Source organism: Mustela erminea, chromosome 6 (assembly GCF_009829155.1).
Source record: "Mustela erminea isolate mMusErm1 chromosome 6, mMusErm1.Pri, whole genome shotgun sequence".
NCBI classification, from domain to species: Eukaryota; Metazoa; Chordata; class Mammalia; order Carnivora; family Mustelidae; genus Mustela; species Mustela erminea.
In genome coordinates, this window is record NC_045619.1 from 85665182 (window position 1) to 85688755 (window position 23574).

Consider the following 23574-nt stretch of genomic DNA (forward strand, 5'->3'; position numbering starts at 1 on the left):
AGAGCACAGGCAGAGGGAGAAGCAGGCTCCTCACCAAACAAGGAGCCTGACATGGGACTAGATCTAGGACCCTGGGATCATGATCTGAGCCAAAGCCACTTAACTAACTGAGCCACCCAGGTGTCCCTCTTTGGGAAATTCTTAAAACAGCACAAATAGTAATAATTTATCCAAGGGCATAGTGTAAGACTCATTAAAATATGCAGAACAATTTGAAAAAAAAAAAAAAGTCTTCAAGTCAAATACATTATATTAAATAACCAAGAATAAGATGAGCATGGGTTTGTTCTCCAAATCTTAGAATATTGGAAAAGGGGGATTAAACCTTGAGGCTTAGGAAAATGATCTGGATCTTAGTTCCCCAGTGAGTATGAAACCTCTGAAAAGCTGCGGGATGTTTCTAAGGCTTAGCTTACTATCTATTTAAAAAAAAAAAAAAAAAGGCTGGAGTTTTAGCTCTTACAGTCTATGACTACTACATGAATCACTTCTAGAAACCGACTTGAGAAATGAGAAAACCTAGGAAAGACGATTAACTGTACGAATATTTCTAATACATCTGTTACTATACTCCAAGAGTGGATTCTACTACTTTTATGGAAGGCCAGTGTAGCAAGAGAGGAACTGATAATCCTGCAGTCAATTCTACTGCTTAGTAGGTTTTATAAAAAGAAACAAAATAGCAAGACTGCTTCTAGGGTTAAACCTTCCTAAAGTCAATCATGGGATGAACAAGATGCCTGACCTTACTAGCCAAGGAATATCATACTAGAATGCTTTCAGCTCAGTATCCCCATCCACCCTTACTCCCTGGACACTGGAGCACCATAGAAACATTCAGATAGAATTCCCACAGGTAAAGGATCCTTTCCAGCGGCTCTGCCAGGGGATATATAAGTCTTCACAGGCGTCTGAGGGAACTCTTTGGAAATCTGAAGATACACGCAAGTTTATATGAAATGGGTATTTATAAGCAACAAGCTATTTCCTCTTACCACTGACATGATGAAATTTCCATGTTGGCATACATAAAAAGCAGAGGATCTCTTCCTAGGACAATTAAATTTTTTCTGTCCTGAATTGTGTATTTTCCTTTTCAGTCATTACATTCTTTCTCTTTTTTCAGCCCTCATACACAGTTGCCAAGGTGGAGAGTATTTGGAACTAGGTTATTCCTAAAAGGGATAAGTGGTTTTTGCCCCTACACCAGGAATATTTAATACAATGACTATACTTTTAAAATGGCAACAATAAGTTCCCAAGGTCCCAGTAAAAGCATTTAGATCTTTCAGTTTCATTTGCTTCAGTTAAAAGCATCTTCATTTTTGTACGTGAATGTCTGACAGAGTGCTTTGATAACAATACACAAACACTATGAATAAATGGATGAATGGCAAGCTAGCTACATATAAAAAATATCAAAGATTAGATAGTAGGCAGTTTTGAAAAGTAATCCGAAACACATAATATTAATTTTTCAGGGAGTAAAAGAGCATTTGCAATATACTTCCATCCTAGAAAGAGCATTTCTGCTCTGCTTAAGGGCCAAATGAACAAGAGATGTCAAAAATGCCATCTTCATTACCTGAGACCTATGCGGAAAGAAGTCTCCTTTCCTGGAGTCTGAATAGGTTTGATCAAAATCACCCACAGCTGTAAGCCCACATTATAAAACCTAATCAAGTCCTCTGTGGACATTGTATCTTAGCAGATACTAATCACTCAGTCAAAGAAAAGTGAAATCACTTTTACCAAGAACACAAGGTCAGGAAAAGATGCTGTGATTGTGCTAAACTCAGAAGCTGCCTCAATACAGGTGTCCTCTTTTAAGCCCTCCGGCTCTCATCCTTTCAAAATGACCACTCCTCCTACCATCTCAGGCCTCCAAGGCTTGTTCTGCAACTAACCTGACACCTTTCCATACGTTGGAAGCCTCAGGCTCCACCACGCCTTATCCCTACCAGATTTCTACTCTCTTGCGGTATCGGGCAGCATTTTGGGGGGAGGGGGGAGTGAGATTATATACATATAATTTTTTTCTCTGTCTCACACACATGTCCATGAACGGACAGACCAAGGCTTGGGGCCTAACTCTGTTCCCCTCAACTCTCAAGAGTCCAACCTTGCTATTGGAAGGGCTGGCTCTGCGTTAACCCTTGAGCTTCCACAGCCCCAACTAGTGCTGGTTCCCGTGGCCCTTTCCTGTTTCTCGCTTCGGCTGTTCGGGCTTTCGGCCGCACAACCTGCTTCCCGTCAGTAGAATTCTTGGATGCTGGGAGCAGGCCTAGAAGACCCCCCAGGCGACCTCCGGGATCGGAGATGGAGAGGCCCCGGCGTCCCTCCACCGACTCCGGCTCTTTGACTGTCCACGCCCCAAACTCGGTCTTTACCTAGGCTCTGCGACCACCTCGGCCACCCTCCGAGCATCCCGCGCGGCGGCCCAGGCTTTCCCAGACCCTGCTTCCGGGCTTTCCCAGCACTGATGCTTCCGGTGCTCGGCCTCTCCCCCGAGCCGGCCCCACCGGCCCGCGCCGCGGCCCCCGCCCCGGCCCCGGCCCTCCGCGCCGCTCGCTCGCGGACTCTCACCGCTCGAAGAGCAGCCGCACGGAGAATATGCCCGCCGCCACTGGGAATGCCGAGAAGACGTGCCGCGCGCGTGGGTAGCCGTAGCCGTCGCCCGGCCCCTCAAGGTCGGCCCAGCTCACGTTCTGAGGCAGCCAGAAGCGTTCGCTCCACAGCCAGCCCCACAGCAGGCCCAGGGCTCCAGCCGCCGCTGTCGCCATCTTACGCCCGCCCCGCGGCCGCCGCCGCCACAGCCTCAGCTGCAGCTTCAGCCAACGGAACCCGCGAGGAGGCGGCCCCGGGGCGGGGCCCGACTGGCGGCCACCCCGTTCCGGCCCCTTCTCGTCCCCGGCAAGTCTCAGCCCGCCTCCTCCGTGGGGCAGGGCCTCTTCACCGCCCATCTCGGCTCCACACCCACCCACCTCCCTGACTGCGGCCCCCGGGGCCGCCTCTCCCTAGGACCCCGCCTCGGGCCTGGCCACGCCTCACTTCCCCGCCCCGCCTCCATCCAGTCCCGCGGGCCTTGAGCTCTGGCCCCGCCCATTTTTGCCAAGGATTTCGGCCACTCTTCCCCTTCTTCACTGTCCTCCAGCCATGGCCACACCCCTATTTCAGGCCTAGCTCCCTGAAGGGGACGCTCCTTCGTCTCGGCCCAGACGTTCCAAAGGCTGTTCCCGCTTCGAGGCAGCCCGTACCTACATCTCTGCCCCCAGCCCCAATCACTGGGGCCTATCTCTTCTCAGGTCCGCCTAAACTCTGCCCACCTGTAGCGTTTTGTGCTCCCAACTTTTTACCTTCCTTCGTGTCTTTCCATGATCTCAATTCCCTTTCCCTGTTTTATCTCTTAAAATGGACTTTTGAAAATCCTTTTATTTTTCTCATGGGTAAAAGGAAATTGAAGATATCCAAAGGATATTATCCAAAGAATAATACAAAGGAAAAAAAATAAATAAATGAAGGCCAATATTTAAGGAGAGTGACTGTGCCAGGTACTGAACATTTTACACCAGTTATTTAAAGCCATCATCCCATGAAGTAAGTATTTACTGTTTTACCGATGGGTAAATTTAGGTCCAGAGGGGTTAAGCAGCTTTCCCAAGGTTAGATAGAATCGTGTAGACCTGGGCTTCCCATCTAGAGAGTTTTTAGACTCTGGAACCCTGAGCCCTTGTCTTACAACCCTTCTTAATATTAGGTTTGCGCATTAAATATTTAACTCTTTCGTGGATCCACATAAACAAGAAGGGGAGCCATAAACAAGAAAACTTCAAAAAGCTAAAATTCAAAATTGTCCCTCAACTGCTGGAGATTCCTGAACCCTGAGTGCAGTCTGTTTAAACCCTAAACCCAGCTGTTAGGTTAATTACCACAGGCTAACTAGAATGATCTGAAAAGAAGATTAAAAGAACTGAATCTCTACCTCTTGTTCAAGGACAGATAAAGTAACTTTGTAACTAGTTACGCATGCTTACACCAGAAGTTAAGAGTTTCAGGGGAGAGGAAGAAAGTGGCGGGAGGGTAAGGGAACCATCCTAAAGTTGACTAGGTTTGCTTTAGCTCAGTGGTTCTCAAACTTGAGGTACCACAGCTTGGATCTTAGCTTGTCCCATCTCTCACATGGAGAGGTTGCTAAAAGTTTTCTGGACCCCATCCATAGAAATTCTGATTCAGGAGGTGAGTCAGGGTGGGGCCTATGATTTATATTTCTCATTTCTAATAAACTCATAGGCAATGCCACTGCAGCTGGTCTGAGAACCACTGCCTGGAGCCATTTTTGTTTCAACGCAGCAATAGTTTACTGGTAATTACCCTCTATTCAAGGTACATTTTAAAAAGGTAAACTTGGGGCACCTGGGTGGCTCAGTGGGTTAAGCGTCTGCCTTTGACTCAGGTTGTGATCCCAGGGTCCTGAGATGGAGCCCCACATCAGGCTCCCTGTTCTGCAGGAGGCCTGCTTCTCCCTCTCCCTCTGCCTGCTGTTTCCCCTGCTTGTGCACACTCTGTCAAATAAATAAATCTTAAAATAAAATAGTAAACTCTCCTTGATCCCATGGGATTTCAAATCAGAGTCCCAAGGAACAAAGAACATACTAACTTGGCATGCAGGAACTAGCACACAGTAATCTTGGTCTCAAGGTCTATCCCCCCAAAACCACATTTGTACCATTTCTCAACCTCTTGGCTGTTAGAAAATATATAGTTGACGAAATATGTAATGAGAGCAAACTTTGTACAGCTTTCACGTTCAGCAGTGATCCAACGAGCAAGCTAGTGGAAGGAATTAAGTTGGCCCTATAGTAGTCATGAAGAGTCTCCTTAACTATCTCAGGTCCCAAGCTGGCCCTTTTCTTGCTTCACCAAGAGAAAAGCACATCATCGGAGCGCCTGCGTGGCTCAGTGGGTTAAAGCCTCTGCCTTCGGCTCAGGTCATGATCTCGGGGTCCTAGGATCCAGCCCCTCATCGGGCTCTCTGCTGGGTGGAGAGCCTGCTTTCCCCCCTCTCTCTGCCTGCCTTTCTGCCTACTTCTGATCTGTCTGTCAAGTAAATAAATAAAATCTTAAAAAACATATTTAAAAAAAAAAAAAGAACAGCCTTTTATTATATTGTTATGGAGCTAATCCTTGTTTCTACTCTCTGTACCTATGTCTATCTTAGCCCTTGAAAGACAAAGAAAATGGTTCTTCTAAAATTAATCTCAGTCCCTGCATATCTGATTTACAGTGGCATATTCAGCTAATACCCATAAGTGCTGGCCATAGACACATAGACTTTTTTGTATAAAATCAGTAGATTCGTTGAGTACCATGTGGATGGGCTGGAGTATCAGTGAGTCACACAGTAAACGTAGCTAAAATCAAGCCAGAGTTCGATATTTTATGGATGTCATCCTGGATTAAATGTTGAGTAAACAGGGATTTCTAAATGACTTCAGCCTGTGATGGGGTCAAGAGCAGAAAATAGAACCTTGCCATCCATTTGGAAGACCAGGCAAGACCCTGGACCATGCAGTAAGTGACCCTGGAAAAATGTCACAGATGACTCAAAAAGCATGCCCAAGATAATTCACACTCCATACTTCCATTAAAAAAAAAAAAAGTGTTGGGTGGCCCAGTCAGTTAAGTGTCTGCCTTCAGCTCAGGTCATGATTCCCCGGGTCATGGAATCGAGCCCCACATCAAGCTCCCTGCTCAGTGGGGAGTCTGCTCCCCCTGTTTGTGCTCTCTTTCAAATGAATAAATAAATGATACTAAAAAAAAAGTGCTTTAACTATTGGGGCAGTTGCCTCTAGTGGAAAAGAAATCAAACAACTAACTATTCCTCTGCCCAGAGTGGAAAACACAGATATCTTCGAGGAGAGGCCTTTGGAAATTCCCTTTAGCATGTTAGGCATAATTGCAAGGTGAATTGTTAAATGTTGAGTACAATGAATAATAAAAAACCACTAACCGATTTTGAATGCCTAAAACAAACAGCTCATTTTGAATGTACATACTAATTTTCTTGACAAGTTGCCCTCAATTTTTAAGAAAAATTTGTCCTCCTTTAGGGCAGATGAGCACCCATGATCGACCCAACACCACCACCTAGTGGTGAGATATACTCATAACACTTATCTTCACTTAAAATGCACCAGACCCATTTGCTTTTTCTTTCCAAACCACTCAAGTAAAAGGAGGTCCTGGGAGACTGTCACAACGTAAAATAAAAATGGGAAAAGAACACTGAAAAGTTCAAATGTAAATTAAAAGCTTTATTGAATAAAAATGTTTCAGACTAAGCAAGACTGTAAGAAAGCAGAATATTTTACATCTCTAAAAAATATTAGAGCTAAATCTCTAAAAAGGGAGTACAAAGAAAAGTCTGTAGCTTAAAATACCTCTCTCCCCCACATAGATTTCGAATATCAATTATGTACAACAGATGTACTCAAGTTTATAATGGTCTGAAACTTAACTACTAGAAAACCATCTTCCCAAAAAAGGCCTATAGTTGGTTTAATTGCACCCTGGAAATACTGTTTGCCATAAAAATCAATACATTTCAGAGCTGGTAAATATTAAAATAAAAACTAGTGTCCCAGAAAGGGGATATCAGAAGTGGAATATCAGGTCTGGAAGTCTGGGCTCAAGCGGTTTAAGGCAGTTTTTTCTGTTATTTCCTTTAAACTCCTCACTTTTGCTTTAACATGCAACATGGCAAACAACAATACAAAAGATCTTATAAAAATATTGCAGCTTTCAGTATATTAGGAGCTGCATAGAGACTACCAAAGAAGAAAGCAATCATTTGGGGTCTAGTCAAACTTCCCTGGCAAATACCAGAGCTTATAGGAGAGACAGTGGATCTCCCCAAGCACCAAATGTGCTCAAGTGCCCCCAAAGAATGGTGGTGTTATATCTCAAGAATCCAGTTCAGGATATTATTTAGAGAAAAGGATGCATAGCAATAAATCCCCCATATCTATCAAAGTAAGAAAATTAACCTAAAAAATGTTTTAAAGATTAAATATTGGATTTCTTAACAGACGAATACTAAATAATTAAATTGGTACTCATTTAAAAATATACAAACTGTGCCCTTTATACTAAAGTGCATTCAGTCATAATGTTTAGGTCTCTAAACCCCTTCTGTACATTCCCTAATTCCATAGTTGAATTTTTAGTGTAACAATGTGCTTATAATCATCTATTTTTGTAATGCCTTTTGGGAATACAGTGGAGTCTGGACTTATCAGTTGGCATATTCCCCCCCCTTACCATAAGACCTTAAAGCACTTATGTATATTCTCATTGCTAAAATAGAGGACTTAAGTAATATTATCTCTAGAACTTAGAATTGGTTCACTTAAACTGCAGTATGGGATATTTTTTTTTAAGAACTCTTCCAAAATTACTTGAATATAAATTACAGTTCATGCTAAGATATCTGTGTACGTGCATCACTGTGAGAAAGGGCAGAGGCTCACTAACACGAACACAAATTTAAGGCCCAGCACCACTTGTGGTCTGTCATTCCTCATCCTCTTCCTCATCCTCATCCTCATCCTCATCATAGTACCGATTTCTCTTTATCTGTTCCTCCACAGACAGCTCTTGAACTACTTCTTCCTCCCAGAATCCCACATCCTGGGATTTCTGACTTGGGGTAGTGAATTCCTTCGGGGAGGTATCATCTGCAAAGCTGGACCAATTTGTAGACTTGGGTTCTAGCGGAGACTGCTGCTTGAGGCCTCCTTCATCTTCATCTAAGTTTGTACCATTTTCTGTAAGATTCTCACTCCCCATCTCAAAACTATGATCTTCCTTACTTCTTCCCCCCATCTCCCCTCCTCTAGATTCCTGGTTTTGCCAGGTTGTTTTTCCCACACTACCATTCTTCTCAGAGGTATGGGCATTTTCCACTTGTTTCCTTTCTGCTGTCGCTCCTCCTATCAGCTCCTCACTCTGCTCTGACATGCTCCAGCCTTTCCTTATAGGTGGGGACAAGATTTTTGGGCTCTTGACTGAAGTGGTTCGAAACGAAGCTGCTACAGTGAATGGGCGGCTTCTTTCTTTCAGTGAAGAAGATCGTCTTAGCTTCTTCAGATCCAGATCGACGTCCTCAGGAGCATCAGGCTTGCTGATTTCATCCTCAGGAGGCCATTTGGGCTTGGATACTTTGATCCCTTCCTCCAAGATACTTCCTGAACTACCAAGTTCAGTGGGAGGCGGCCAGGCAATCTTTAGCTTCTTGGTTTCTGCTGGCTTGTCTTCTTTCTCTGGCTGAGAGGAGGCCTTGGCTTCCATGGTTGCTGTCAGCACACCCACCTTAGCAATGGGGGCATCTTCTACCCCTGGGCTCTGAGGGGTCTCGCCTGCATTTGGAAGCTGGGCAGGTCTCTCCAAAACCCCTTCATTTTCATTTTTGCTTGCCCACAGATCCTTGTGTGGTCTGTGCCCAAAGCCTTCATCGTAGTTGCCTTTAGCTTTAAAGAGCTGATTGAAGTGAGGCTTGCAGTAGATTCTCCCGTGTAAAGATGCATAAGTTCCTAGACTGTTGTTAAAAGAAAAAGAGCATAAAGTTAATAGACCTGTATACTCTTATTTATACTAGCAGGCTGAAATCTGGCAACTGCAGTATTTTCAGAAGATACTAATATCTTAGAAAATATCTTTAAAAGGACATTGATCAGGGCGCCTGGGTGGCTTGGTGTGTTGGGCCCCTGCCTTCGGCTCAGGTCGTGATCCCGGGGTCCTGGGATCGGGTCCCACATCGGACTCTCTGCTTGGTGGGGAGCCTGCTTCCTCCTCTCTGCCTGCCTCTCTGCCTACTTGTGATCTCTGTCTGTCAAATAAATAAATAAAATCTTTTAAAAAAAAAGGACATTGACCACCTAGAATTCTTTACCCACTCCCTTTCAAGCCCATGTGTTTTACTACCCTTATAAAAACATGCTCATTTCTAGGCCTGAACTTTCACAAGACATTCTTTCATGTGGTATATCTTCCTATTTTCAAATGGCTTCACTCCCCTCTGTGAAAACTGTCAAAAAACATTATTTATTCCAGGAAGTCTTCCCTAGATAAGCCCACCTGTCCCTGACCACTCACAGATTTCCTATTTACAATCTATAACTACTTACAATGATATCCCTTTGTACAAAGTTGGATCATTTTCCTCGTTCCCCTTTTGTGTTATAATTTAAAAGGACATCTCTACAGGAGTAGGTATAATGCCCTGCAAATGGTCTGTTCTCACTAGATGCTAGTGCCTGGATATGGTGAACAGCAGCCCAGCGAGCAGCAGCCAGGAAGGAAATCTACTCTAATATCAGCGCTGGACAGGCCTTTAGAAGATTTGGTGTCTCTCGCAGGGCAACACATTTTAAAGGAGATATAAAAATAATAGCATTTCCACAGAAGAGATTAAAAATTCAGAAACATAGAAAAATATGCTTTGGAGGAAAAAAAATAATACCAGGGGCAGAAAAAGAAACAACGAGAAGAAGTTACAGAGGCACATTTTGGCTCAATAGGAGGGAAAGTTGTGGAGCTAGAGCTATCTTACACTGGAACTAGGTAGTATCTCAGAAGGAATGCTTGCTCTGAAACTAGGTAGTATCTTACAACTAGTTCTAGTACCTAGAACTAGGTAGTATCTTACAACTAGTTCTAGTACCTAGAACTAGGTAGTATCTTATAAGGAATGCTTGCTCTGAAAAGAAAGCTGGGGGAAATGGCATCCTAGTTACTTATTTCTCTAAGACTCTCTGATTTAAATGAGTTAATATGGAGTATGTCCCCAATTTGTCACATATCTCTTTTTTCTGGAAAGATTTTATTTATTTATTTGAGAAAGTGAGCTCGGGCAGGGGTGAGGGGGCAGAGGAGCAGAGGGCAGAGGGACAAGCAGACTCCACGCTGAGCAACTAGCCCGACACGGAGCTCGATCTCACAACTCCGAGATTGTGACCTGAGCTGAAATCAAGATTCGACACCTAACTCACTGAGCCACCAGGCGCCCCAATTTGTAACATTTCTATCCATACCTTGAGTTACATGGAAGAAATTATAATTATTTTCTCAGAAATCAAAGGAAGCAATATATAGAAAAATACATGCTCTTTAAGGTCTATTATTATTGTTATTACCATTTATACAGTTTGGGACATGTAAGGACTTAGACAAGTATACTTTTTTTAAAAAAAGATTTTATTTTAAAAATTTTATTTAAAAATTTAAAAAGATTTTATTTATTTGAGAAAGAGAGAGAGCAAGAGTGGGGTGAGTGACAGGCTCACTCTTGAGCAGGCAAGAAGAAGAAGCAGGCTCTCTGTTGAGCAGGAAGCCTGATATGAAGCGCAATCCTGGGATTCCAGGATCATGACCTGAGCCAAAGGCAGACGCTCAACCAACTGAGCCACCCAGGCACCCCTACAAGTATACTCTTAAGATTTCCTAACTTTATGATTCTGTGAGACCAAAGGAGGATATTCTACTAAATTAAGTCACAGGGGGTTTTCCCTGCCACCCATAGTATTTAAGCTCCACATAAATTAAACATGTAAATTTAAATATCAAATTTAAATATTTGATATGAAATACTTGTTACTAAATGGTACTTTTTACTTTCTTCAATGACCTTTAACAGCGTACTCTTGTACAAGAGCTTCTAGTACCAGAGCTCTAAAAGCCAATGACTCCTTCCTGTGGTCCAGCGACACAGAGAGATAGCACACACTAGTTGGCTTACCTAAGTTTGTTGTTGCAGTAGGAACAACGGAAGCAGCTGACATGAAACACCTGCTGGTTGGCCAAGAGACGCTCCATTGGATAGACTGTCTTCTGACATTCCACACAAGTCTCTCTTGCAGGTGTCTGAAACTTCTAGAAGGAAAAGGATAACGTTAGCACAGGCAGGGATGAGTTCTTCCTCTGCTGAGATGCGCCCTGGTTTTACTTTGTTAGCTAAGGGCTCCCTTACGTGTCCATTCTCATAGGAACACTAAGCCTGTTACGATTCTATCAGCTGACTCTTTAAGGCAAGGAAGCTCTCCTGCATCCCTTTCCCTGACTGGCTGGCTACCCCACATGTAGCAGCCACTGAGGCAGGACTGCAGAGGAAGGCTTGGACAAGCCACCACATACACACAGAATTACACACAAAATGGTTCCACGGACAAGAAATTAGGAGAAAATGTCATCACACACAGAAGTTTGTTTGATTCAAGTGCCTGGTAAAAGCAGGATAGACTTTTACAAGAACAAATTCGGAAGGGGATAAATTTAAAGGAGAGGAAAAGCACAGGACTTTGGGAATTGGGAAAAGACAATTTGATAAAGCATCTTTTAGTGTTCTCCACTTATAATCTTGACTTAGCATAATATTTTATCCATTAGGCACAATATTTTTAAGTAAGTCAAAACTGACATGTAAATGTAATTAATTTTAAAGAGACAAACTATTTCATTAGGACTCCAGAAGAAAGCATAGCCCAACAAAGCTATAGGTTCTATAATTTTCTCAGAAACCAATGGAGAGGGGCATCTGGCTGGCACAGGTGGGAGAGCATGAGAACTCTTGATCTCCGGGTTGTGAGTTAGAGCCCCATGTTGGGCATGGAGCCTACTTAAAAAACAAGCAAACAAAACCCCCCAAAAAACAATGGAGAAAACTACTGTAATGGGGAGTGAAAGGTCATAACAGACTGGGAATTCACAAACTGTCCGTGAAGGGTGGAATAAGAGCAGGGTGAGCGCAGCTCTTTCAGCTGGTAATCCCAATCCTAAAGAAAATAAAATAGGTCGTATTATAGCACTGATGAAAGTTAAGAATTCCCAAAAGGCAAGTTTTTACTTAAGAAATGGTTACTGGGCTACTAGAGGCTGGGGGTAAGAAGACCCTAGGTATATGTAAATAACTCTTGACTTGCTCCAGCAGAAACACCTTTCCACCAAATGCAGGAGCAGCTTGCGTTAAGGTCTCAGGAAGCTCTTACAGGCACCTGGGTGGGAGGTGGGGCAAGGGGGCTGGTGGTGCTCTGCAGCCAAGACCTGCATGGTGGTAAATAATGCAAATTAGTCCCAAGGTCCAGGACTTGAATGGTTAAGACAAGCCAAAAATAAACCAGGTTATGGGCAAGATAGAATTTTCATTTAAAAAAACCCTGAAAATAGTTCCGTAAAAAATTCAGACTGCTGGTTCAGTTGCTACATGATTCACCAGGAGGTAAAGCAAAAAATAGGAATCGTTTCCCAAATGGATCCGGACAGGAAACAAAAGTAGAAAATGGGCAAAAAAAAAAAAAAAAAAGCCATAAAGGGAAATCTCTATAAAAGGGAGTTTAATAGAGTTTAGTGGTAAACTCCCAAATAGCACCAAGGGATTGAAGAACGAAGGAAAAGAACTGAATGGAAATGGCTCCTCAACAGCCCCCTTCCATTCCTAAGGTTAGAGCCCTAAAAAGAAAAACTTAAATGTCAAAGACAAGTTCAACCTAGTTTATCAAGCACAAGGGAGGTATTTAAATATGATCAAATATTATTATGACTGAACGCTGTTGGAAGCAATCAGGGCCTTATCTGGAGCTCAGAATTCTTACATGGACACTTCTAACAAGATAGGACTCAGTGGAGATGTCACTGCATAGTTTTAATTAGGTTTTCTCTAAAAAGAACTAGGTCCTTGTCTAGCAAGCAGGAAATATATTAAAATGCAAAATAAAATTTGGGTGTAACAGTACAGTTGACAGCATGGGAGAGACCTGGTGCAGATCACAAGTCACATGATGCAAAAGTCAGAGGCCAAATGTATCTATTTCTCAGATTGAAACTCTTTTTCAGCTTCAGGGCGGGTTCCGCATTTTGAGTCCTTGATTTAGGAAGACAGCATTCCTTCTGGGCAGTAAAGACCCAGCAGGAGACAAGAATCTCCCAGGGTCCAAGAGGAGAGGGGTGTCACTGTGCTCACGGGGAATGGAGAGATCTGGAGCCCGCCTTCCATCACACACACACAGAGGACACACTGAAGGAGGGTGCGGCCCCGGGAACAGAAAGGAGAACCTGAGAGAAAGCTGAAAGCTGAGCTCACGTTAGGAGGAAAGTGGAAGGCAGGAGCAGAGATTAGGTACCCGAGGAGCAGGAAGCAGAAGCTGCAAGAGACAAACAGGAACCTTCAGTGAATACACAGCATTGGGGGGGCCCTGGGGCGCTTCACTGCAGCTGAGCTGAAACTCAGGTACAGACTCAGATCCAAGAATAAGACCACATTTTCTTGACTTTTCAAGTAATTCTGCTAATTGGGGGCAAAAGCAGTCTCACTCCTGTCTACCTGAGGCTGGAACCTGGCCCAGCTCAGGAGAGAGAGCTGTTCTGAGCCTTCGCCCACACAAGGAGTGTCTCATTAACAATTCTTTAGTGTCTTACTGCCTCCCACACCTGACCCACAATGGGCCTTCACCCACCCGTGTGAAAAGCCATCCCTCCTTAACATCAAATTAATTGACTGCTAGCCCAAACACCTGACTAACCACAAGCTTCTAACTAACCAGACCTAGCAGAGGCCCATTATTCCTATCTGATTTTTACATAGACCTTTTCCAATATTATTTAATGTTTATATCGCAGCTGCCCAAGGGCTTTCCAGTTTCATAAAGTCAAGAGGATCCCTATCTGGTAATATGCCAAATCAGAGTGGCGGCGTCTGTGCCTTCCCTTTACTTCCTCTGTCCCGGGCTCTCAGCCACTTTTCTGTAATTGCCCCCATGTCTATTCAGACGACAGGAAGCAGAGTCAGTGCCCAAAAATCTCTACCATTATGGTAGGCCTGGCAAATATCCTGCCCATGCCTTCATGGTATGCTCGGACTTGGCACGGCCACATTGAAAACACTGCCAGTATTAGAATTTTAGACATTACTTTTTATCTTTAAAATATATTTTTTCCCTAGGTCAGATGTTTTTCATCTCTCCTCCCTCACTCTTTTTCACGTGTAGAAACGACAGCACTGTTCCTTATCAAAGCTCCCACGGTCAGTAACAGAATTAAAATTAAAACTCAGAACTCTTGATTCACAAACCAATAGAGCATTTTCTAAATTGTCCTGGCATGCTGATTTTCCATAACTAAAGGAAACTCTCTGGGGAGGAGAGCAGATGCTAACCCAAATGAAAATAATCTCCCTCTAGCAGTTTGAACCAAACTATAGTCCTCACTTTGTTTCAAATTCAAATATGTAGATAGTATATCTGGATGGAAGTAATATTTACATAACTGATGTACATAAACACTGTCATGTCTTTCCCATATGAGGGATCTTATAGGCCCTCTGTTGATCAGCATCTATGCAAAGCTATTTTTCTAATAAATGTGTACGGCTTCCCCTATGTTCTTTCACCCTCTTATGTTATACACCTACTTCAGTCTAATGAAAGCTCTAGTTTGGAGATTATAGATACGTTTATATTTATATGTATATGTTATATATATAAACAACATACATATATACAGGGGGAGACCTGGCAAGAGTCAGTGAAGCTAACTAGCCTTTGGACATGGTGAAATCAGAAGAAAATTCTCTATTGATGTCAGGCTTCCATTCTTCAGAACACCACAAAATGCCTTTCATTCCCTCCTTTCCCATCTGTGCAAAATATCTAGGTAATTAAACTGAAATTCTTCATATATAGTAAATGGATGGGCCAGCTCTGTGCAGCCTTAACCATGGCTTTCCGTGAAACTCTTTTTTTTTTTTTTTTTTTTTATTTTAAAAGATTTTATTTATTTATTTATTTGACAGACAGAGATCACAAGTAGACAGAGAGGCAAGCAGAGAGAGAGGAGAGGAAGCAGGCTCCCTGCTGAGCAGAGAGCCCGATGTGGGGCTCGATCCCAGGACCCTGAGATCATGACCTGAGCCGAAGGCAGAGGCTTAACCCACTGAGCCACCCAGGCGCCCTCCGTGAAACTCTTTTTGACAGCATTTTGGAGATACTCCCGTCTTAAACAGACTGCTCTACATGTGGAGGAAAGGTTTGTGTTCTGATAAAGCAAGAATAATGGAGGTAGTAAGAAACGATTCTAGATGTCCTTCCAGCATAATTCTAATGGCTTTGCAAAATAGCATAAAATCTCCTACCCTGTCCATAGAGGAAGGGACAGTCAGCAGGGCACAGACAGGGTGCCAGAGTGTGTCCTCTCATGCAGTCTGCCATGTTTTCTCTCCACATCCTTCGGCAGGATCAGTCAAGGAAGCCTTGGCTCTCCTAGTGAGGGCAAGTGGGTGTTCCCAGAGCTGGCCACATCTCCTTAGCTTCTTCCTCCCTATCCTCCAACCCTGGAAACATTTAGGGGATAACTTCTCTCAGTAGAAGGACTTAAAGCCTATGAGACCTCTGGGTTTCTTGAGTAGAAAGTTCCTGATCTGCTCCCAGACTGTTTTTTTGTTTGTTTTTTTTTTGAGAATGAACCTGCAACTTCAATTTCATTAGCACCACATCTCTTCAACTGAGCCATCTAACCAGTGTTCAAAAGACACAAATAAAACTCTTACTTGGAAAGACTAGTATCATTTTATTTTATTTTTTTTACTTTACCAAGCTAAAGTTTGAAACGAATTGAATCTCTACCTCAGATGTCCCATTTTTCAACAAAAGACAGATAGGCACTAAGGAACAGTTTTTCCAGTATGTGTGGGGCCTAGAAATCTATTCTGAGTGAACAAGTTTATTCTGGGCTGTATGTAATTTCCCCAAGTGGAGAAACAACTTCTGTCGCATGGTCTATAGCCGTGAGACCAGTGACGCCAGAAGGTCTTCCTATAAACACTGAAGTGTATATATATACACACTTGCCTTCAGAATGTAAAGGATAAATGTGAGGAGGAGAAAATAAACTACCCTTAGATAAAAGCAGAGATATGATGGAGTCCCATCTGTAATCATTTGAGCTCTGGACCACAGGCAAACACAGGAGCCAGGCCCATTTACTCCAGTCTTTACACAACGTTCAAAACCTGAAGTGTCTGTCTGGTGAACGTAGGCCTGTCTGCATTCTCCTGCTGAGTGTCCGGGGCCAAAGAACAGGGCTGGGTCTCGGACAGGTGCAGGGGGAGCTTCATCTCCACCTCTCCTCATGCCTCATATGCTAGCAAGGACCTAAGTGAGGTGCTCTCTCATTCAGCACTCAGCAGCTGAGACCCTGGAGTCTGAATCAAGGAGAGACCTCAAAACTCCAACCTAGTACCAAGAGGTCTGACCTAGCAGTTGAGGGAGGGAAACAAGCCTAGGTTGAATTCACAGATCCTCAAGAACAGATTTTAATTTTTAGACAAGCCATGGAATTTCCCTAAGCCCCCAGTCCATGGCCAAGTCAGATTTACTGGCTTGTTCTTGATCCACAACCACAACTCAAGGACTCACATCTGGGCAGGGTCGCTGTCGGAGAAGAAATTAACCCCAAGGCATTTGCTACTTTGTTGGGCTCCAGTTACTGGACAAAGACAGTGCTGATGACAGCATGAGCTGGACTTAAGGCTGCCAGAAGTGGGGGTCACGCTGAATACAATGGGCAGCTCAATCACTGTAACTCCGTCCTTCCTCCCTTTACCTGCTTTCTCTTGCTACTTTCTTCACCCTCTGTTCTTCAATCTCATGAATCTGCTCATGAATCTCAGCTTCCCATAAAGCTCTCATTTACATTCTCCACTCTGCCCCTTTCCCTTTCTTAACTCGCCTTTTCAGTCCCAGATTGTCCCTTTTTCTCCTTTTGTTCCAAACTGTCCTCTTCTCTTCCTCCTTTTTGTGCACTTGAACTTTCATCAAGGCACCAGTCATGCCCACAATTGAGAGGTACAAGCACAGCTGATGGGTCCAGGAGGTTGGGGCCTGGGGCCGTTACAAACCATCAACACACCAATTCTACCTACTGTAGCCTTTCTTTGAAATGTCAAAACTTTCTAAACAAAACCGACCTACTTAAGAGAGCACCAGAGGAGAAAGACACTAAAGAAGTATGCCTATGTTTGGTTATTAATCCATGTGGCTAAATTCGCACTACATTAGCAAAGCATTTCATTATAACAAGTCAGGTAATGAAGTCTAAAGTAGGTATTGAGTTGTTTTTTTGTTAAACTTTTCTTTTATGAGAGTATATATTTATTCATATAAATATATGGGAAAAGACTGTTTTTAAAAACTGGTGAATAAAAGGTGGCCAGAGATTGAGTGGCCTAGTAAAGTTTTCTTAGGGCACAAAACTTTTATACATTCCTTAACATCTAGTATTATATATCCTAGTATGAATGTTATTGAACGCCCCATTTTATAGCAAATGGGCTGGCCAACCCCCATTGCAACATTCTTTTTTAAAAGAAGCTAACCACCAATCATGTTACAGTCAAGTTCTTCAGACCAGGGGGCCACTCTCTCTAAGCTGACATGCACATCCCCATCCAATGGGCTGATTTAGTTTAACAGATTTCTTGAATTTCCCATTTTGTGGTCTTTTGCCCATTCACAGATTTATGGACTTGGGCATTTTTTCTCCTCAAAAAAAAAAAAAAAAAATTTTTTTTAAAATAAATAGATCCCACACCATTTTCTTTAACTTTGGGTTTCCCTAAAACTTTCATGAATTTTCCAGATTTCAAACTGAAAGCTATTAGTGAACCTCTCCCCTCCTGGCTCAAACATCTGAGCAGAAGAGCAAGATTTCCAGGGTAAGTGACTGGTTTAAGTATGCCCTTATTCGATGTTTTCATCCCCAGGAAAGCAAAAATGGGGTATAATGAACATAATGACATAAGGTGCAACGAGCTTTACTAGTAAATCATGTCTAAAGGCTCCGAGAGAAATAGCCACCATACCTTCACCGCTTTGGGAGGGGAATTTTCAGAGAGGCTGGAGGCTCTGGCATCTGGATTTAGTGGCTTGGGATGGACAGGCTGCTGGACCTCACTCTTGAACTGGGAGTTACCTGCTTGAGTTACAAAAGGAAGACATTTTATAATACCTCAAGGGAAGTCTCAGAAATAATTCCTCCCCAAAACAGAAGCTGGACACCAAAGAGAACTTTTCAATACCAGGAGAACTCAGCTCTTCTAATACTAAAAGCTATGCTCTTAAGTTCTCAGCTGGGAGGCTTTCTCACCCTTTGCCACACACTGCAGAAATCCAAATCACCCGATCTATAGAACTTTCTGCCCGTGCTCTCCCTCCTACCCTGTCCCTCCCCTCCCACCCTGATTTGTCATTTTTAAAGCCTGTTTTTAGCACATGATGTAATGAGCACTGGGTATTATGTAAGACTGATGAATCACTAAACTCTACCTCTGAAACTAATAATATGCCATATGTTAATTAATTGAATTAAATTTTTTTTTTTTTAAAGGCTGTTTGTAGATGTTAATGACCTTTTTGGTAGTTAGCATCCCCAATAACTCCTTTTGGGAAGCTTCAAGTTAAGTTGGAAAAATGATGGATTGTGAGGGTATAAATTTCCTACTGCACACACACACCCTCACCCAGACCCACACATGTGCATGTGTGGGTGTGTGTGTGCAATTCGACACAATCTTTTTGGTCAGTCCTATAACAAATATCTATGGATAGAGATTATGGAAAAAGGCTTCATGAAGCTTTTTTTCATAATCATTGATGTGTCACCTACATAAGTTAATTTTCTGCCAATATAGCATTGTGTGGAAAACTGAGCAGACACAGAAAAGTGCTACTAAGGAACAATAAAAGAATTCCTTAAAATCTAGAGTTAGGTCAACAAAGTACTAAAAAGTTAAGGCTTATTTTTCAAATATTTTGCAAACCTAGCCAAAACTCAGAAAAATTTCTAGTCCAAGCAAGACTGCAAAAGGAATGTTCTTGGATTCAAGCAGCAAATTTCTCTCTGAAATTTTAAGGTACGATTTACTAGATATTTGTTGAATTCATATTTCTATTTTAGTTGCTGAGTTTTCAATGTCTAGTGAAGTAAACCTGGGGAGAAGCTAGAAATCCACATATATATATATTTTAATTTTTTAAGACTTTTTTTACTCATTTATTTGTCAGGTACAGAGACAGAGAGAGAGCACAAGCAGGGGGAGCAGCGGGCAGAGGGAGAAGCAGACTCCCTGCTGAGCAGGGAGCCAGATGTGGGCTCCATCCCAGGACCCTGATCACCACCTGACCCGAAGGCAGACACTTAACTGACTGAGCCACCCAGGCGTCCCAGAAATCCACGTATATCTTAAAAAAAAAAAAAACACTGAAAATCAGAATCAAAAGTGGATATAGTAAAGAATGAAAGGAAAAAAAAAACAGAAAGGTTTCTGGTTTTGGAAGAAGTGAGGCTTGAAATGGATAAAAAGATGATAAAATTCAGCACCAACAGGAAAATCTCTAGAATCAGGCTAGAAGGTGGACTGTGGTACACATGTAGATAAGCAGAGAAAGATATTTTTAAAAGAAAAAAAAAATTTTTAAGATTTTATTATTTATTTGACACAGAGGGAGAGACAGAGCGAGAGAGAGAACCCAAGCAGGAGGAAAATGAGAGGGAGAAGCAGGCTTCCCACTGAGCAGGGAGCCTGATTCGGGGTTTGATTCCAGGACCCTGGGATCATGACCTGAGCTGAAGGCAGATGCTTAACACCTGAGCTACCCAGGTGCCCCAAGAAAAATATATTTTTAAAAAAGAATGCCAATTCTTTATCCCTGTAAATAAATAAAATCCTTCTTGGCCAAACTCCTGTTAAAATGAAACTTCAAAATTTGTTTTTACAGCTTGAACCCTGAAAAGGTTTGATACAAAAGGCAGGATACTTTCAATGAGAAAAGGACCAAAACTATTCGGTTTGCCCCAAGTTAATCATATTGAGCTTAACTTCTCCCTAAGCCATGGAATGTGTGAAGGGTATGCAAGCATAAGTCCTTAATACCAAGTGAAAGATTTGATCAGCTAAATTGCTGGGTTTAATATGTTGCATTCTCAGCACTGCCAGCAATGGGGACATTCCTAGACCAAATACAGAATACAGAACAAGAACCTCATCCTCCAGATCTAAGAACAAATGCTTACGGGAGTCATCTTCAGCAGGGGTGGAACGGACTGCCAGGCTATTCTCAGTTGCAGAAACCTACAAAAGGGAGGGATTAAGAATCACATTAAAAATAAAAGAGCAAACTGCTGTTAATGCCATAAAAACCTGCTGACTCTAGTCAGTCACTGGCTGCCTAGGGGAAATAACGGGCCCCAGAACAGCTGAGCATTTAAACAAGAGGCAGCAAAATGTCTTTTATGAGGATATTAACATGCCTCTCAATTACAGAGTAACGGGAGAAACAGACTGCACTCAGCTGCCAAAAGTGTGCATCATCTCCCTTTATAAAAGAACTGTTAAACCATATCTTTCTACTGTCAAAAAAAAAAAAAAAAAAAAGGCAAAACAAAACCCTCTATCACAGAGAACAGAGCTCCTTACCATAGAACTATAACTCACTCCAAGGCGAGATGAAGTCTTTAAAGTAGGAACTACTCTTACTCCTTTAGCTTCGTAATTCCTTATTTCCCAATCAGTTACATTCTGCTGAAACAAGCTTACAAGTACTGAAGACCTTTTGATAACCAAAAGGCAAATTGACCAAAACCCCAACCACCGGTATCATCTTCAAGGTTAGTGTTTCTTTTTAATCCCAGTCTCAAAATGGCAGTGCTTAACAAAACGGCAGATCTAGAACTTTTGGGTATCTTCCATCACACTCAATATCATGAAGGCTCAGTTGGTGACCCAATGTGTAGTCTTCGTGTAAATGTCTTTCATTCAGATGTCAGGGATTTTATGGCAATGCTGAGTGTTTCTGTCAGGATGTTTAACGTAGTGAAGAAATTTACAATGGAGTTTAAGTCATTGGCTGACTGCACCTGAATTTTTGCATGGTTGTTTTTTCTCATTCTCTCTCTCTCTCTTTTTTTTTTTTTCTTTTTAAGCAGGCTCCACACCCAACATAGAGCCCAATGCAGGGCTTGAACTCAGGACCCTGAGATCAAGATCCTGAACTGAGATCAGGCCACCCAGGTGCCCCCACTCTGTTTTCATTACAGTAATTCTCTATTGGTAGGGCATACCAATATAAAACAGTCAACATTTACTGAGTGTTTATTTAGTATGTGCCAAGTATTGGGATCATCACTTTATATGCATTCTTTCATTTAATGATATGAAAGAAATTATAAGCTCTTCAATTCTTGTTAATTAGTAGGTGCATCCATCCCAGGATGTTCCTCTCTCACCTCTAATTTTGGTCACCTTGAACCTGCAGGGTAAACTTACTGCCAATCATGACATCATTGCACATGCCCAACCAGCTGACCTCACTGCAGGAACTACCAGGAGAGGGCACGTGAGATTTGCTTCAACATTTTATTAAAGGGAAGCTCAATTTGGTTTACAAGAGGAGAAAGGGAAGAACAATACCCTGACAAAATATTCTATTTCAGAAAGTTCACCCTAGCAGTAATGTCCCTTTGTAACAAGTTGAGTTCAAATAGTTCTTGGGTGTCGGTTAACAAAAGTGAGGCAAATAGCTGAAAGGATAACAGGCTCTGAAAAATTTTATGAATCTGAAGGCAGTCCCAGCTTTAGGAACCTGCAGTATGTATTTGAAGACTGTGTTCTGTCTTTATCTCCTTTCTTCCCCACCCACGCCTCAATTCATGGTTTAGTTCCACTGATGCCCTTTTAGGCTATAATTACAGTGTTCCAATCCTCCAGTTCAACTCAGAGTTCTAGTTTCAAATCAGTGTGAAGACATTCAAGAAGCAAACACAAAATTAGATTAGGGACAATCCAAGCATTATTTTCTAGATGATCATTTCTCAAACTATGCTCCTGGGATAGATGGGGAGATTTCAGTGCGGGCAGTATTTTTCTCTTAAGTTTCTTTTTTATAATATGTAACATTTTAACTCAGTTATTCTTTTTTTTTTTTTTTAAGATTTTATTTATTTATTTGACAGAGAGAGATCACAAGTAGGCAGAGAGGCAGGCAGAGAGAGAGAGGGGAGGAAGCAGGCTCCCTGCTGAGCAGAGTGCCCGATGCGGGACTCGATCCCAGGACCCTGAGATCATGACCTGAGCCGAAGGCAGCGGCTTAACCCACTGAGCCATCCAGGCGCCCCTTAACTCAGTTATTCTTTAAAAAAAAAAAAATTTATATTTAAGTAATCTGTACACCCAACTTGGGGCTTGAACTCACAACCCCACGACCAAGAGTTGCACATTCCACTCACTGAGCCAGCAAGGCACCCCAACTCAGTTTATTCTTAAGACACGATCTCCTACTTAAAGATAGGAAAACCAGGCAGTCTAATAAAGAGAACTCACTTGATACATGGCATGTGACTCTTGGGACTAATGCGTGAGCCCACTCTTCCAAGGATATATGTAATTTTTAAAAAAGATTTTATTTATTTATTCATGAGAGACAGAACGGCAGAGGCGGAGGGAGAAACAGGCTCCTCACTGAGCAAGGAGCCCAAAATGGGACTCAATCCCAGGATTCTAAGATCATGACCTGAGCTGAGGGCAGATGCTTAACCATCTGAGCCACCCACGTGCCCCAGAATATATATATTTTATTGGATGATTTTATGATTACAAAATAGCTGCCAAGTATTTTGTCTTATTATTTCAACATACACTTGTAATATGTTTTTGTAAAATAAAGAGATTTAAATTTTTCTAATTTTTTTTCCCTGTTGTATCATAAGATTCAAATTTTGTAGCCATTAATCTGAGGCCATTTTCCTCTGTGCATACTTTGGTCCAAATGTGTAGTGGATTTCATAAGTTCTTATTGGTGTTCTGTCAATACAGCATGGTTTTCTTTTTTTTTTAAGATTTTATTTATTTATTTGACAGAGAGAGCATGAGCAGGGGAGAGGAACAAGGAGAGAGAGAGAATGTGGGGCTCGACCCTAGGATCCCAGGATCATGACCCGAGTTGAAGGCAGACACTTAATTGACTGAGCCACCCAGGTGCCCCTATATCATGCTTTTTAAAGTCTCCTATAGTCCAGTAAATTTGACAGCTATTGCTCTTAATCCATTCTAATGATCTCCTCACCTTTTGGAAGAACGGCCTCAAGGTATCAATATGTGTAACAGAAGCAACGACTCTTCTCCTAAGATTAATCATTGTGACATATTTGAAAGCTCTTTCTTCTCATCTAACTTAACATTTGGATATCATATTGATCAAAAGACAAAAACAAAACAAAACCAAGTCTGGGTAATGGACTGGCCAAGAAAATGATAAATTCACCCGTCATAAATGTTGTTACGTACACCAACCAAGCCATTCATCTAATGATAGGTGCATAAAACATAAATATCATTTGCTTAAAATCTTCCTAAGGTTTTTCACCTCGGCAGGACTCTATCCAAAGTCTCAAGCGTGGCATATAAAGCTTCTCAAGACCTGGCCTGGCCCTCTCCTCCACTTGGCTCTCTCCATTACCTCTATGTGCCCTGGGTCC

The 23574-nt window shown here is 42.3% G+C and overlaps 2 protein-coding genes across 7 annotated transcripts in view; both read right to left on the minus strand.

The window, feature by feature from the left end:
- Positions 1 to 3003, minus strand: part of CERS5 (ceramide synthase 5) — a 28885-nt gene extending 25882 nt beyond the window's left edge. Inside the window, exon 1 of one of the 2 annotated variants that reach the window (XM_032348160.1) lies at positions 2587 to 2998. In XM_032348160.1, the coding sequence (XP_032204051.1) occupies positions 2587 to 2963 (377 nt within the window). In that variant the 5' untranslated portion in view covers positions 2964 to 2998. Of the gene's footprint in view, positions 1 to 2586 lie in introns of both variants that reach the window. The other variant, XM_032348161.1, reaches the window with a different exon arrangement.
- Positions 3004 to 6712: 3709 nt separating this feature from the next.
- LIMA1 (LIM domain and actin binding 1) overlaps positions 6713 to 23574 on the minus strand; it is a 93070-nt gene continuing 76208 nt past the window's right edge. For 3 of the 5 annotated variants that reach the window (XM_032348167.1, XM_032348164.1, XM_032348162.1), the window contains 4 exons: positions 20116 to 20173; positions 17906 to 18018; positions 10796 to 10929; positions 6713 to 8596 (listed from right to left, as the gene is read on the minus strand). In XM_032348167.1, coding sequence (XP_032204058.1) covers positions 7573 to 8596; positions 10796 to 10929; positions 17906 to 18018; positions 20116 to 20173 — 1329 coding nt within the window. In that variant the 3' untranslated portion in view covers positions 6713 to 7572. The remainder of the gene's footprint in view (positions 8597 to 10795; positions 10930 to 17905; positions 18019 to 20115; positions 20174 to 23574) is intronic. The other 2 variants (XM_032348165.1, XM_032348163.1) reach the window with 1 other exon arrangement.